At 43.4% G+C, this 17,209-nt stretch overlaps 1 protein-coding gene and 1 pseudogene across 1 annotated transcript; one reads left to right on the top strand and one right to left on the bottom strand.

The window, feature by feature from the left end:
- Nucleotides 1–11,017: 11,017 nt before the first annotated feature.
- Nucleotides 11,018–11,857, bottom strand: LOC147905413 (arogenate dehydratase 1 pseudogene; annotated as a pseudogene).
- A 2,293-nt stretch (nucleotides 11,858–14,150) lies between these two features.
- On the top strand, nucleotides 14,151–16,963 carry LOC147905412 (pentatricopeptide repeat-containing protein At3g09040, mitochondrial-like). Its single transcript, XM_087372372.1, has one exon. It carries the CDS (start codon nucleotides 14,401–14,403, stop codon nucleotides 16,735–16,737), a length of 2,337 nt encoding a protein of 778 aa, XP_087228498.1. The 5' UTR covers nucleotides 14,151–14,400; the 3' UTR covers nucleotides 16,738–16,963.
- The last annotated feature ends 246 nt before the right edge of the window (nucleotides 16,964–17,209 follow it).

The raw sequence follows: 17,209 nt of genomic DNA, 5'->3' as shown, positions 1-17,209 counted from the left end.
TCAACTAAGCACTCTGTGGCTCATGGGGGTGTGTTTACCGTCTAGGAGCCATTTCACCTTACAAATGTTTGCTGATGATCTCCTTATCTTTGTGGAGGAGTCCAAACAATGTGTGGATTGCTTATTCCAGGTCATTCAGAGGTTTTGTGCTGCGTCGGGGTCCATCTGTAGTTCGCAGAAAACTTTTGCCTAGCGAGTGTCTTTGAATCCCTTACCCGACTGGGCTTCCTCTTTGCCAGTCAAATGGGTGGGGAGAGGACAGATTGTTCATTATCTCGGAGTTCCGCTAGGTATAGGCTTGTCTCTTCGTCAGTGATTCAATTGGGTGAAGGAGCAGTTTATAGCTAAGCTCCAAAGGTGGAATGGGTTGAATTTAGGCTGGAATGCCAGGATTATTGTGATCAAGCATGTGCTGGCGTCATCAACAACTTATGTCTCATTGGTGTGGCACTTTAGGCCTACCCATTGGCAGGAAATAGAAAAAATGTTCAGGTCATTTTTATAGGCTGGGGAAGCTGGGCATAAACGACTCCATTATATCTTGTGGGAGCTAATTAAGAGTGCTAAAAATGTGGGTGGACTTGTTGTCCTTGACATTAGATGCCGCAATATTTCTCTGCTGGCTAAATGGTTACCAAAGTTGTTTTACTCTTCAGCTCCCTGACCGAAATCCTTCGTGTGTCTGTTGAGGAAGCGGTAGGTAAAGGAACGGGTTTCTGGGTGCAACTATCTTGGTACTATAAATTAGTCTCTTGGTTCCCTGTCAAGATTAAAGGTTCGGATCTATTGGCTGGTATAGTGGAAGCCTGGAAGCAGAGCTTTAGTGTATTGAAGTGGAAAGGCAGGGAGGGCTTAAGGGGTGATGCCAGTTTATGGGAAAATATCTGGTGGGGATTAACCACCGCAGTGGATGGGAAACCGTTGGCGCTACTAAACTGTCGAAGGGCTAGGGCCTTGCACAAGAAAGGTGTGAGGTGTTGGATTGATGTATGGGATCAACAGCAAGCATTTTGGAAGCCGTTGAATAGGGGTGCAAGAATTTGGTCTTGCTCTTAGAGAAACGGCCTTCTTGTCTTGGGTCGTAGCGTCCTTACCGCAGTCTTGGCCAACGAACTCATGCCCTTCCTTGCATTGGAGGGAGAAACAATGGATGGTTGGTCGCACAGCGTTGGCAAGGATTTCATCAAGATTGTGTTACAAAGAGCTGGGACGCTTACAACAAGGGTGGCACGACCTCACAATGTGGTATGGAGTGGTGGAGACAGAGGTTTGAGGAGCTATGGAAATTGCAACTACCTGGGAAATTCAAATTCTTCTTATGGAAACTTATGCATGGGTGGCTGCCCGTGAGAAATAGGCTGGTGAGATGGATGCAAGTTAATCCACTATGTCCTTTTGTGGGGTGGCGCAAGAAAAAGTGATGCATCTTTTTTAGGAGTGTGAGCTAGTCAGGGAGTTGTGGAAGAGAGTAGCCTTTGCTGTAGGTGCTGCTGGCTTATGGATGGGGCGTGCAGTAGGGCCCAATTGGTGCTTGGCCCTGCTTAGGGATCCGAGGCGTGCTCCCCCCTTGTTTTTGAGTTGCTTGCCTTATGTACGAGCTGCTCTTTTATTGGCGGTCTGGTCTGTTAGAAACTGTCTAATCTTTCGGAGCCCCGCTCCATTGGAGATGAGGGTGCCATTGGTGATTAGTGAGATTAAGGAAAACTTGAGGGATATTGGAGTGTTGGTTGGCAGGAAAGATGAGCTGGTGGGGCAGTTGTTGCAAGGTGTGGGTGTCTGGATCTAGAGGAGGTTGTACTGCGAATGCAGTGCGGGCCTTGGGTGAGTTGCCCCTAGATGTGGCCGATTTGTTTTTGTTGTACTGGGTTTTTTTCTAAGGACTAACCACCCCTTACTTGATTTAAGGTTGCATCAATAACCTTTTTTTTGTTTTGAAAATGATGAAAGGAAAGCACCAAATTCCAATGGTCTCTCCTCCCAATGAGAACGCTCTAAGAATTTCCCAAGACACGAACAATCAACCCTTTGTATTCAAGAGGTGGCTCATCCACTTACTGCATGGACATTTCTTAAGTTCAAAGGACCACCCCACTACTTTTTGTTAGATATCAATGCTCCACTCTCGTGTAACTACGCGGGAACCAACTAATTCTACTTGTAAGCCCCCCATATGAGGAGAAGGCATTTGAGTAGCTCGGTTATCCGGTAGGTCCTCGTTTAGACACCAGATGGGGGCCATGTGTGGCCTGATGGCTGGATGGCTTTAGATAGAGTTGGCACACTGCCAACTAGGCTACATGCAAGTGCGGGAAGGCATCCCTTGACTGACCGCACTGAGGGTAGACGGAGCATTTCCCGGGGCAGCCCACTCTCGGGTTGCGGGGCCCGTTTGGAGCCTCAGATGATCCCGAATGGCTCTGGGCCGAATGGTAACCATAGGTTAGTTGCTCTGTTTTGCGCACCGGTTCTATCGTATGGTCGGTAGCCTATTTCGAGACCGACCCCCAATCGACCATTTTGGGCGGACTAGGTCGGTCACCCAATTGAGCCTAACCGACTACGACTGGTGGCTATATAAGAGCAAGCCCGTGAAGCCCATTTCATCACTAGCTACAGCAACCCTGATTCCTTAGCATCCAGCCTCCGTCTTCTACTATTTCCAGCACGCCATCGAAGCTTCTTTCACAGGAGTGCACAGTTGGGAGGCACCGCCATCTATTGTATCAGTTCTACAATAATCAAATTTTTGATTCTCCATACTATCTTGTTTTCTCTCTTGCGTACGAGATCCTGTTATCTGTTGAGCACAGACATTGTATTATTTTCTTACACTTTTTCCATGTAGCTCTATGCTATGGCCATCTCAGCACCTGATTGGGAGGAACGTGGCCTAGCAATTCAGACCACAGGGCTGGCACGACTTGCTATAAGAAGAGTAGAAGGAGGAGAGGACCTTAACAAGGGACTCAAGCAATTGGCTGGGCACCATCTAGCATTGGGGTGTCAAACAAGCCTTACGAAAATGGGAGGATTCAAACTCGCACCTAGATGCTTTGTCATATCCCCATGCCCCGGGATGCATCAACTAAATTGCCTCTATTTGGAGCGAGAGGAGCACTGCTGAATACTCTAGTTGCCAAGGTATTTGGAATGAAAATAAATCTTCATCGCGGAGCAGGTTCACTATGGAGAGCCACTTGGACCTCCTCTTATTATCGACCTCCCCTCATTCATATGACCAACCTTCCCTTGTTCTAATGTCTTTCAAGCACTACAAGTCGGATATGATTCTTCTCGATATAGCCTCTTTCATTGCGTATTGCAAGAACATTTTCATGAGTTGATTAGGATACTTTAAAATATGGACCTCTTGAAAGATTATCACTTATATCAACCCTCCTTTCCACTAGGTTGACCTAACTAAATTTTAAAAGGCTTGCCTCATTCAAGTTCACATATATGCAAACCTTGGGCTTAAGCCTAAACTTAATAGTTAATGTGTGAGAATATTGAGATTAACATAAGGACCCTTTTATTGTGTATAAATGATGCAAAGATGTCCCATTCAAGGAGGAAGAAGATTTAGAACATGCCAGAAGGAATCCAAAATGGGTAAACCCAAATGTAGATCTCCTATTTGGCATGGAATGAGCTTGTCTAGATTTAGGATGCACAAACAATGTTGATGGAGAGAGAATACAATTTGAAAGAAAAAGAAAAGAACACCAAAGAAATGCAAAAACAAGGAAAAATGAGAAAGATTGTACCACTTAATCTTGCTTGAAAGGTGTCCTATCTTTGAAACACCCTTGGAGGAGTTGAGGTAGGTCAAAGGAAAGGGAGGTGTGTCATGGAAGGTTTGGAAAAGCTAGGGATGAGCATACTTAAGAATTATAAATCTAGGAAGGAGCTACAGATGGGCATAATTAAGAAACAGAAATCCAGGGTGTGAGGATTAGGGAGAAAAAGCCTATGTATTGGTATCATTATCAATGTTACGATCATATGGCGCAAGTCGACTACTGGAATTGTCATCCCCTGTCAGAAGTGGGATGCGGCTATCAAAGGAGTCATGAAATTTGCAAAGGAGAAGGATAGCCAGCACAAAAATAAAATAAAACGAGTAGAGGTGGCACTTGCTGACATCAGGCAATCCCTTAGGGTAGCTGTAGCGGTTGATCCCAAAGATTCGATAGTGACTACCTTAATGGTCGAGACCAAAGCAGCCCTTTAGGAAGTGGAACTGCAGTCAGCGGAGGCGGTAAGAATCCAAAGTCATCAGTTATGGCTAGCAATAGGGGATTGTCCAAGCTTTTTCTTGGAGGTCAACATGAAAAATGAGAAGGAAAACTTTGGCAGAGTCACCAATTCACAAGGAAGATTAGTAATTGAGTTTTGGCATGTGGCTCAAACATTTCTATAGGAACTAGGGGAGATAGCGAGAGACAAAGCCATTCAAGATGCGGCGTGGACAGATAACATAAATGAGCCATCAGTAGGTATTGGAATGAGGGCTTGGATTTCCAAAAAGGACTGTTGGCCAGGCCTTTCTCTCTTCAGGAGCTGGAAGAAGCATTGGAAGCCCTTGAAGACGACAAGTCAACGAGACCAAATGGTTTAGCTGTTGAATTCTTCAAGGCATTTCAGTCTTATAGTTGGCAACAACGATCTAGTTGACATGGTAAATGAGGCCATTTCTAGAGGTTCCCTTTCGAAGGATGTATACATGGGACTAGTTAAACTCTTCCCTAAGAAGCAGAACCAGATTAAGGTAGGTGATTGGGGACCAATTACTATGCTCAACACTTCATACAAAATTATCACAAAGGCCCTAGAAATACTCATTAGAGAGGTTTGCATGGAAGTCGATTAAGAGCAAAATGGGTTTGTAAAAGGCCATGACATCTTCAAAAATATTATCAACGTTCACCGCCGTTGGACTTGGCATGCAATACCAGTCAATGAGCCTTGCTATTCGGCCTCAACTTCGATGAAGCATATGACCACCTAAAATGGGATTACTTGCTAGTGGTTTTAGAAAACTTAGAATTTGGAAAGGGTTTTGTCTAGAAGTTGCATCTTTGTTTGGCAATGCACCCGTGATACTCTGTGTGAATGAGGGGGTGGTAGGAAGATTTTCCCTCAATAGATCTTTCTATCAGGGGTGCCCTATTTGCATTGGGTACAATGCCACTGATCTACTTGAAACGGGTGTCACTTCCGTTGAGCAAGCAAATGAATTTACAAATGTTTGCCGCTATTTGGTCACTTTTCCTTTGGAGGATCTGGGTAGTGTGTTCATGCTAAGTCAAACCGTATTGACCATCATATGTTAACTCACGATTGTGAGCAAATGGTATCCTCATAGACACTAGACAAGCATCAATGTCATTCAAGTTTTTAGTGTGCTATGTTTTAGTTGATATTATCATGTTTTTCCTTGCAAATGTTGGCACATATCCCTTTTGTATTTGTTTAAGCATGTGCAACATAACATTGGCTCAGTAGATTGGGACTCTTTTGTGATCAAGTCTTGCTCTTGTAAAAAGCTTTTTATTATTAGATTTGGTTTCCTCGGTCTTGTAGAGAATGTCAAGTTACAACAAGCATGCTTGGGGCTATCCTTGATCTTGGTTCTATAGATTGTTTAAGCCATATTCATCTCCCTGCTTCTTTTGTAATGTCTTGACCCTCCCTGTCAAAGGTCGACAATTGTGAAGGGTAGAGCTTGTCCAAAGGTTAAGAGTATGAATACTTTGAATTCGAGTGACAAACGTCACATCCTGCCACCCTCTACCATTGAAGTTGACAACTTAGAGTTGTTTGCTAATGCATTCTAGAGTATATCCAAGTTTTGCATGCAACATGTAGAGGTTGTATGCATTACTCAAGCTCACAAGTGGTTGTTGGCACTAATTTTTCTCCTCTTACAGAGAAAATAAAAAAGAAGTTGCATTGTATTGTGGTGGAGAGAAAGGAGGAGCTCCAGAAGTGGAGTCTCATTTGCAGTGAAGTTCAAGGGCAAAGATCATGTATATTCAGATGAAGAGGTTGCATAACTCCTCTAAGAAGAGGTGGATCATGGGAAAGGGATGGCAACTACTAAAGAGTCCTATGTAAACTTGTGAAAGTTGGAGCATGTACTTGAACTCTCTCTTGGAGTGATTAAGGATGATCTGCTTTGGTTGGCATCTAGAGTAGTGTACCTCTTCTTTGTCAGCAAGTCCCAGATGTTTAACAAGTTTGAGAGATGCTTTCTATGTGGTTTGGTTCTTAAGTTTAATGCCCCATCTTGTCGCTATCTAGGTAAAGGCCCCTTCTTGGTGGAGTTGGAATATGAAGCCTCCAAGAATAAAATTCTTTCGAGGTCCCTGGGCTTAAAGGTGAAGTTGTCTTGGCTCTTTCATGGTCCCCCAAGTTCTCCATCAAATAATTTTTGTAGACCAAATGCCAACTGCCCAGTCTTGGTTGAGTTCCCTAAAATCCCAATATAGCTAGACGTAGAGTTGGATGAGATGGAAAGACTACTTGGTCATGTGCTCCACGCACCTGCTCAACCTGGTAATGGAGGCTCAAGGTTGCCTGGATCTTGTGGAACCATTTTGAAGACTTACCTAAAAAACTCATCAAGATTGGTGAGGGAATGTGGAATCAAAAGGTGTAAGTTGGACCATTCCCTAATGCTTGCTACATTTGTAAGCAAGTTTGTCATTATGTTAGGAATTCTACATCTAGGACAACCAGAAAACCCTTTGACATGATTGAGAGTCTTGACACGTCTACTGCCTTGCCCATTGCCAAAGTTCATGCCAAAGTTCTCTCTGAGGAGGGGAAGCACGTCTCAAATGTTTGGAGAACCCCAAAGAAAGTTTTCAAGGGTTTAAGGTCGAAAGCTGGAGTTGGAAGCATAACTCCTCACTCATTCCAAAACAAGCTAATGTTCCTTCTCTTCTACCTTAAAGACAAGGAATTTTCCCAATGTAGGATAATAGAAAAGGGAAAGGGACTCTATTCTTGCTCTAAAACTCCAATAGGGAAATAAACCCATCTCAAAAAACAATGTAAATGTGCAATAATGAAATAATCCAAGACCTCTTTGAGGTCTATCAAATTCCAACTTAGAGATCTCATTTTTAAAGGAAGAGAGTATCAAATCATCCTCAATTGTTAAAATAGTCTCCTAGAACCTATGGGGTCTTTGCATCTATCCATGTGTTTTGTTCATAACCCAAGAAGGGGGTTGGGTGGGTAGCCAATCTAGTTTTCAAAGTTTTCAAAATTCAGTTGCTTTTCAATGACAATGAAGGGAGGCTTCTAATAGTCCAAATAGCTTTAGGAGACTTTACTTTTTAAGCTGCCTCGATATGTGTGCATGTAGGTCAAAGGAGCATGCCAAAGTAGTTATCCTTGCTCATCTTGGAACACTCTATTCTTGTTGGTGATTGGAAGATGGTAAAAAATAATCTAGATTGATTGCATCCTAGAAGAAGCCACTCTAGGAATGAAGCTAAAGCATGGAAAAATCTATTGGGATAGATAGGAGCTGCAAGACCATGGTGCTCTACTCAAGGAGTATGTCTTGAGGGCATTCACATGGTATACAAAGAAGATAGCTCACGTGTTCAAAACTGCCCACAGAGACTCTCTCCCAAGGTAGCTTGTGGATTCCCCTCCACGTTTGCGAGGAAGTCTCTCTCTTAGCTAGCCATTAGCAATTTTGTCTCCCTAGCATTTTAACTGCTCCCCTCAACACTCCCTTTAGGCTTAATATCTCTCATAAAGGTCTTACTAGATTTGACAAAGATATTAAAGAAACTTGGAACACATCCACTCATGGGAAAGTAGACCCTTTACAACATTGGGATGACGATGAGATCTGTGCCTTAGTTAGATATGCTTCAGCGTTTGCTAAACTCGGTGCTAGATGAGGCCAGACCTCATATTACTTTTAGAGCAAGCACGTGCCTCTTGCTTAGGGCAACAAAACCTTAGAGAAATTTTGTGCGTCCTTGCTTAGGGCAACAAAAAGTTCTCCCTCTAACCCGTTCCTTACTTCCTTATTAAAGGAAACAAAGGCAAGTTGCAAAGAGTTGGAACTTAAGAAAGCTCATTCCTTGAAGGGCATGATCGAGAACAAAGTGGTTAAAGCTGGGTGACTATCCTTCTAGGGTTTTTTTTCCAAGGAGTCAGAGATAATAAGCTACTAGAAAAGGTGGACAAAACCATGGATGAAGGTGGAGTGCTAAGCCAAGAATAGTTGGGGCTAGCCATAAAGGAATCGTAGGGAAAGCCCCTATGATAGATCCTAATGGCACTCAATCTTTGTTATCCAAATTGCAAGAGGGTCTAAAAGTTCAGACTTAATAAGCCTTAGGAAGAACTTTTTGAAGGTCTTAGGGATTAATGGCCTACCTAAGAAGTTCTTCTTGTATTTTTGGGATCTTCTTGGTAAGGACTCAACAAAAATGGTAAATGCAACTACTTCTAAAAGAGGTCTTTTACCTCCCAATGTCAATTTAGGACTCATCAAATTTATCCCAAAAAGGCCTAATAAGCCAGGTTGGAGATGTTAATCGTGGCCTACAAGATCATGGCCAAGGCTGTGACTCTAAGGATCATAAGGAGAATTTCCAATGTTGGTCGGGGGCAAGAGCAACATGGCTTCATTCCGTGCAGGGAGATCTTTATCCTCAACCTTGTTGACAAGCTGTATGACATCTAGATAGGTTGCATATAGAGCCAGATGAAAGAAAATGCATTTATTTCTAACAAAAGGGCATCAGCTACCGATTCCTCTGCTGCCATCACGGAGTTGGTGCGATCTGTAAACATTTGCATGGCGAGTTGTTACCTTGAAGGGAGTTATAAGCCCTCAATTGAACCAACAACAATCTTTCTTCGAATTGCATTCAGAAGAGTTTCACTTACTAGAGCAAAAAGTAGAGGTGTTAAGGGGTATCCTTGTGTGATAGATCTCTTCAAGTTGAAGTGACCCACCACATCACCATGCAATCACATGAGGATTACCAAAATGCGGCCAACAAAAGGCGAGCGAGCCAACAAAAGCGAGCAATACAAAACAATAAAAGATTAATAAGTCCCCCATTTGAGTAGTAAGAAAATATAATTTATTCAAAATTCCATACGTTTTCTTACTGCTACAAGGTTAAATATTTAAAGCCACTAACACTAATTTCACATCACCCACCCATAAGAGAGGTGGTATGTTTCATTGCTAAATCATCATTAGTATCAAAGACAAACCCTACTACAATCAAGTTCTCTTTTCCACCATAGTAATTGAGATCATCAATGTAACCTTCCACACAAGTGGGGTGTTTCCAAGCACTCCTTGAATGGATTAGCTAAGATTCCATGCATATGTAAATGCTTAGCTTTTTAAACTCTATTCACTCTTGGAACAAAACCTATGTTTCTTTGTTACTTCAAAAACTCCCTCCCCAATGATTCACTCTTACATTCCACTAATCCAACCAATGCAACAAATTAACCACAAATTTATATTTTGGTGCATGAAATCTTACTAGATGGTGCAAATAGGTATGATAATCAACCAAATCACGCCTTGCCATTTGATTTCATATGTAACATGACACCATTTGGACTTGTAAATCAAAAGATATAAGGATGTGAAAATGCTATCTTTTGGGCCAAAACAAGGACCACATTAACGTGCTCCCTGTCTTCACATCCCTAATCACGCCTTATCGTTTGATTTCATATGTAACATGACCCCATTTGGAGTTGTAAATCAAAAGATATAAGGATGTGAAAATGCCATCTTTCGGGCCAAAATAGGGACCACGTTAACGTGCTCCCTGTTTTCACATCCTTGTATCTTTGCAAGTTATCAAAATTTGCTTGTTTTGGAGTTTGGACCAAAAGATGAGTTTTTAACATCCATGCATCTTTTGATTGTTAAATACAAATGGCATAATGTTACATATCAATTCAAATGACAAGGCATGATTTATATGAATATCATGCCTTTTTGCACCATCTTAAAAAATTGTGTGCATTAGAATATGAGTTTTGTGAGTTGTTGGGCAATTTGTTGTAACAAATTAAAAGCAAGGTTTCACATAATAGGGATCGAGAACACATTGTCTATATTGGTTAAAAAATAAAGCTCTTGGACTAGAATGTGAGAGCAATTAGCATGTCTTGGCTGTCTTCCATTAACACAACTGATGTAGTCAAGAGCTACTCATAACTTTGCTATGTGATGTAAGCTTGGCCTATGAAGGCAAGCAAGGAGATTTGGCAAGAAAGTCGATATGCAGAATTAGTCAAGGTTTTTTGTTTTTTGCCTAGCCGAGCTTTTTGACATTTAATATCCCCCTTTTTTATAATCAAGGTCTTTTTTGCGGGTGACCAACCCTTAAAAAAAAACTCATTCAGTACCTTAAAGGAGGACTTTTAGTTTTAAAAAAGCTTCTCTGTTGCCTCCAAGTTTGAGCATTGGGCTTCCATTCTCAACTCATGGGTTCAAATCTTGGAGGGCGGGCATAACGTCTTAGCTTGTAGATGGGTGCATGTGTATGTTGTACATGACTTAACCACATCTATGAAACCTACGATTATCAATCGAGGGCCATGTACCCTTAGATAGGATCATGGGTGAGTGAGTGTAGAGGGAAGTTTGGGTTTTCTGAGCCCTCCTTCAGCCATGTGTACCACTATCAACCGTTCATCTTGAATTGATTGTAGAGAATTTCCTAAAAAGCGGTTACAATGCCATTTGCTTTTACGCACAGGTTTAATGACTCTGGTGGCTCGAGCTAGAAGGAGGTGCCAATATCAACACAAACAACAACCTGTGCGGCTGAGGGAGGTGCACTTGTAAACAACTTTAACGCAGAGGAACACAGTTGGAGCCCTTGCCCCAAAGATTGGGACTTAGTGGGGAAGGTATGTGATCTGTTGCCTCGGCGGGGCTGTTACGCAAGAACTGCACCCAATGACTTTCATCCTCTTGCCCTTCCCAAGTCAATCCCTAGGACAAGACACCGTCTTGTGGACGCATAGACTGTGCTGGCTGCTTTGATCTTGAAGCTCGAGGACCGAGGTGGATGAATGCGAGGGAGATAAAGTTGTTGCTTTGAAAGACGCTTAATGCATTTTGTGCCTTGCGATCAACCGTGGAAGCTTCAAAGCCAATGTAACAAGAGGTATCGAAGTGTCTAGATGTGCTACTGTTGCTGTTGCCGTCTACCACTGGCAGGGGTAGTTTCCTCTGTGGTCGGCTCTCGATCTTTGTGAGATTAATGTTGCGGAAGGTGAATGCAAAGAGAACCTTGAACAAGACGCCGGGTGAAGATGATGCTGGCTTTGAAAGCGCGATCTCTTCTGGGGATGATGGGCTCTCTGGCTAGCATCACAAAGGGAGTCACGTTGCTCGTATCATCCTAGATGCAGTCTGACAGAACCTCCAATTCGTAGATTTGAGCTACCCAGTAACTGGCAATGGCTGATGTATCCCTGAGGTCGTGCACAGCCACAAACTGGGCAGCTCCTGCATCCCAACTCACAGTCAGGCCCAACCTGGTGCTCGAGCGTGTTCTCGCATTGTGCAAGGGCCTCAGAATGGCCGATCACACGCCTTAGCTCAAGGATGCATTGGTGCATGAGGAGCTGCACCTTGCCAACGATGTGCCATCCATGAATCGGCACTAATTTCTATGGATGCTGCCGCCCAACGAGGCAGGATGGCACGATCTGCAAGCCAGAGCTCCACATATTGGAAAGTGACTTTAATTCGACTTTGAATTGATCGCACGGATTGCAGTGGCATGCACTCACACTCCGGGTAGGCCTTGGAAGCTGGGGCCTCCATGGTTCGATAGGCCAACGAAAAGCTGGAAGAATTGCTTCAGCTTGCTGAAATGAGCAAGGGAGGGTGTGGTTGGGATGGCGATGCCTACACTGAGGATACGCTCAGTTGGAACACTTACGTTGGAATATTGAACATAGGTCAAGAGATCGATAAAAAGCACACCAAGCTTCGTCACTTTGCAAGCGATAACATAGGTCAAGAGATCGATAAAAAGCACACTAAGCTGCGTCACTTTGCAAGCGCCTTACTGGAGGTCACGGGTTGGACTCGCAGTGCGCTCTAATTTGCTGAAGATGGCCATGTTCTACCACAACCATATGGTACAAGAATATGCATGGCAGTTATATACTATGAGAAGGCGACATAGCAACGATATACTGCGAGAAGGCAACAGAGCTCGGGAACAAGGCTAGAGATCGTCTGCTCGGAAAGGTTTTCGTGTATGTGGCTAGAGTTAGAACGGTGTGGGAGCTCTCTCAGAAAGCCCTTGGTTGTAGCCTTTTAGGCAGAGCACAAAGCATGCTGCATGCTTCCTCTCCACTTGAATAGCATGAGCGATTGGCCAAGGAATGCCTGCATTATGCTTGCATTATGGCAAATTGGCATCGCACACTGAGTCGATCGACAAGCCTTTTAGATCTTCTTAGAAGGATTGTGGGAGAGAATGCATGGCACCTACCCCCACTCGGCTTTCACCTTGGCCAAAGTCAACATTAAAGAGCCTTGCCAACTCCTCCTGTTAATATTGTCCCCTCAACTTGCACCAAAGATAGCCAAAAGAGCAGGATGCCACCCGCTTTTCTATTCTTGCCTCGTGGAGAGGCCTTGTACTCCCAATCTGACAGATACCAAGAAAGCGTCATCACCATCTAAGTTATATACACAAACTTTTACATTATGGGGGAGAGCTATGAAGGTATGATGACCCGAGAATATCAATCAACCAATAACTAATTTGCAAAACTTTCACGCTGATTTTCAAGGCACTATGTGCCACAATTGTCCAAGTTAGTTTACGAAAGGAACGTAAAACAAATATCCACTCCACGATCAACCTTGAAGGATTCATGGTAAGATCTGCAAACTCTTCCCAGAGTTAAATCGTAGCGAGAACGTAGAGTGATAATAGGTCAACCTCTGGAATCAGTTTCAGGTTTCCCATCGAAAGCAGCTCATCCATTTTGCATAGGATAAGTTAGGTGATTGTCTAAACTGGCATTAGTTTGAATTGCTTACGCAGAGTTGCTTCAAGCCCTTAAAGTTTGGGAATCATCATTGGAAGGAAAAATGCTCTTGACAATGCTGGATGGCTTCCTCGATGTGTCATACTAAATTTCTTGAAAAGTTTCCTTCAAGTTTTGGCTTTCAATCCAATGATCCACCTACTAATTTATAGCTAAAGCATTGATTAAATCTAAATTGCGTAAGTCCTCTGTCGATTTTACACCCTCATCTACTTTGCTCGTTCTTTATTTGTGGGCGCAGGTTAACAAGGGAGTCGCTAGAAAGATGTGGGCTTTATGGCCAATATATAGAAATACAATTATGACTATTGACATCCAAGTAATATACTAGTATCTTATCCATTCACGAGACTTATTCTTGAAGCTATTATTCTCGACGTTAATATTCTCGACACCCAAGGAAGAGCCCGTTCCCTCGGATTATAACTCTTTGCAGAAAATTGCGCACCGCCTCCTTGGCTCCATTATGTGTGGTTGTAATAATTATATATTATATATTATAATGCAAATATTTTCAAGTGCTCGTCCATTCAAAATGCTTGTTTTCAATCTAAATTCTTACAACTTTTCTCTCTTTTTGATGCATAAGGGACCAAGGGAATCCAAGCTAGAGGCAACGTCAAAATCGACACCTTTATTCACATGACTGTAGTCCATATGACAATATTGTACAGACTTCAATGAGGATCAGTTATGAGCTCTTGTGAGCATCACCTTATTCATGTATTTGTTGGGCTTCAATTCCTAAAACGCACAAATAATATGGCCTAGTCAATAATAAATCACCATCCCTAACATTTGCAGGGAGGATTGGGTCCTCATTTTTACTCATTCTCTGTTTTCTTTTAAAATTTTGATAAAATCCTAAGATTCAAGTTCAATTTCAAGTTAGTAATAAGTGCTCCACGAAAATGGAAAAGCTACCTGCCCCAACCTCGTTTTTTAAAAAAAATAAAAGGAAACTCGCTACCTGCCCCAACCTGAGATTCAGCCTGCGGCCGCACCGATTTGTCCCCTCCTCTCCAAATGGCAAATGCTTTAGTTCTTTCTCCGCCTTCAAACGTCAGCCTGTACTATACAAGAAAAGCAGATAGATCACGTACCGACCGCTTATGGAAGGAGTATTTCAGCGATCCCTCCGGTTGGTTTGACAATCGAAACACCAGCGTACATGTACGACGGGAAATTAAATTCTGACGAGTCTTCAGAACCCCAGATTTCAAGCAGGAACTCACCCAGGAGTCGCTATGTATAGACGGCTGGTACAATCCAAGTTGGGTTAAAGGCACGCTCCAGAAAATGGAGACTGCAAAGGCCATGCACAGCCCCATAGTACAACTGCCAGAGCTTAGCTTAGAGGAGGCACTCACTTCTTTGGAACGCATGCCCCATCCACCTTCGGTTGAAAACTTGACATGCATCTTGCGCAAGTGCAGAAGACACAAAAATCCAGCGCATGCCCTGCGGTTGCATCATTACCTGCGCAAAAGTGGGCTGGAAGCTCATGAGTCACTCGGGAACTACGTCGTTCCAATGTTGGTGGGAGTTGGAAGCATGTGTGATGCCCAGCAGGCTTTTGATAGGTTGGCTGATCGGAATGAGTATTCCTGGACTTCTCTCATTACAGGTTATCTTGAATGTGGCGAGTCACAGCATGCCTTCGTACTGCACCAGAAAATGCAGGAAGATTGTGTACATCCTAGTGGGTATACGTTCGTGGCCTTACTCAAGGCTTGTGCCCGGCTGAAAGATACAGAACGAGGACGAGAAATACATGCTGAGATTACAAGAACAGGGTTGTTGGAACGAAATCCTTTTATTGGTAGCACCTTGGTTGATATGTATGCCAAGTGTGGCTTGCTTGCAAAAGCACAGGAAGTGTTCGACAAGCTTCCAGTTCGAAATGTAGTCTCTTGGAATGCACTTATCGCAGGGTATGCTGAACATCACCTTGGTCAGGATGCACTAAACTGCTTCGAACAAATGCAATTGGAGGGAGTCTCTCCAAGTGCGGTCACATTTGTTTGCAGCTTGAAAGCTTGTGGCAGCATAAGAGCCATAGACAAGGGCCAAGAAATACATGCTGAGATTGCAGGAAAGGGGTTGTTGGAAATAAATCCTTTTGTTGGTAGCTCCTTGGTTGATATGTATGCCAAGTGTGGTTTGCTTGCAAAAGCACAGGAAGTGTTTGAAAAACTTCCAGTTCGAGATGCAGTCTCCTGGAATGCACTTATTGCAGGGTATGCTGAACATGACCTTGGTCAGGACGCACTGAACTGTTTCGAACAGATGCAATTGGAGGGTGTCTCTCCAAGTGCGGTCACATTTATTTGCAGCTTGAAAGCTTGTGGTGGCATAGGAGCCATAGACAAGGGCCGAGAAATACATGCTGAGATTGCAGGAAAGGGGTTGTTGGAAAGAGATCCTTTTGTTGGTAGCACCTTGGTTGATATGTATGCCAAGTGTGGCTTGCTTGCAAAAGCACAGGAAGTGTTCCACAAACTTCCAGTTCGAAATGTAGCCTCGTGGAATGCACTTATCTCAGGATATGCTGAGCATGACCTTGGTCAGGACGCACTGAACTGCTTCAAACAGATGCAATTGGAGGGTGTCTCTCCAAGTGCAGTCACATTTATGTGCAGCTTAAAAGCTTGTGGCAGCATAGGAGACATAGACAAGGGCCAAGAAATACATGCTGAGATTGCGAGAAAGGGGTTGTTCGAAAGCGATCCTTTTGTTGGTAACACCTTGGTTGATATGTATATCAAGTGTGGCTTGCTTGCCAAAGCACAGGAAGTGTTCAACAATCTTCCAGTTCGAGATGTAGTCTCCTGGAATGCACTTATTGCAGGATATGCTGAACATGACCTTGGCCAGGATGCACTGAACTGTTTCGAACAGATGCAATTGGAGGGCGTCTCTCCTGATGCAGTCACATTTATTTGCAGCTTGAAAGCTTGTGGCAGCACAGGAGCCATAGACAAGGGCCAAGAAATACATGCTGAGATTGCTAGAAAGGGGTTGTTGGAAAGAGACCCTTTTGTTGGTAACACCTTGGTTGATATGTATGCAAAGTGTGGCTTGCTTGCAAAAGCAGAGGAAGTGTTCGACAAACTTGCAGTTCAAAATGCAGTCTCATGGACTGCACTTATCGCAGGGTATGCCCAGCTAGGAGAAAGTGAAAAGGTTTTTCTTATGCTTGACAGAATGAGAGCAGAAGACATAACACCAGATGGGGTCGCATTCCTAAGTATTCTTACTGTATGCAATCACACAGGTCTAGTGGAGAAAGGCCAGACCTACTTTGAGGCCATGAGCAAAGAGTATGGCATCACTCCAACTATTGAGCACCTGAATTGCATAGTTGATCTCCTTGGCCGTGCAGGCCAATTAGACAAGGCCGTAGTGATGATAAAGAAGATGCCATTCAATTCTAATCCTGTCTTGTGGCATACTATGTTGGGTGCTTGTTGGAAGTGGGGGAATGTGGAGCTTGGAAGGTGGGCCTTCGAACATGCAGTGGAATTGGATAAAAAGGATGCTGCAGCTTATGTCTTGATGTCTAACATCTATGCAGATGCTCACATGCAGGAGGAAGCTAAGCAGGTTGAGTTAATGCTGACAGAGTTGGACTGATTTTGGGCGGAATTGCGCATTCAATTTTGGAGGGTATACAGGACATTCCCTACACAAGTATATACATGCAAAGCTAGAAGATCTTTCTTTCAAAATAAGGGAAGAAGGATATGTACCAGATGTGTATTGGCTGTCGCGCAGGACATATCTGATAATTTAAAGGAATTTGAGTTATGTTGGCACAGTGAGAAGCTGGCTATCTCATGTGCCCTGATTAATTCACCCAAGGGGGTACCCATACATGTTGTACAAAATCTTCGTGTTCGCACGCTGTGCGTACCCTCTGTTGGGTAATTTTCTAACATGGTATGAGAGCCCAAGTACTCACTGGTGTGGGAGCTTGAAGGCAGGGACCTTGCTGAAGGACGACCCTGATTCAGAAGCTCTTGGGAATCGACTTCCACGACTGGAGGATTGTGCCCTTGTGAGAAGAGGAGGGTAACTCAGGTTCAGTCAGGTGCGTTTAAAGTTC

Source organism: Dipteris shenzhenensis, chromosome 1 (genome assembly GCF_047967505.1).
Source record: "Dipteris shenzhenensis isolate YYH24624 ecotype China chromosome 1, Dip_SZ_1.0, whole genome shotgun sequence".
Lineage (NCBI taxonomy): Eukaryota > Viridiplantae > Streptophyta > Polypodiopsida > Gleicheniales > Dipteridaceae > Dipteris > Dipteris shenzhenensis.
The sequence above is the reverse complement of the archived record's forward strand: the minus strand, read 5'-3'. Positions and strand labels throughout refer to the sequence as shown.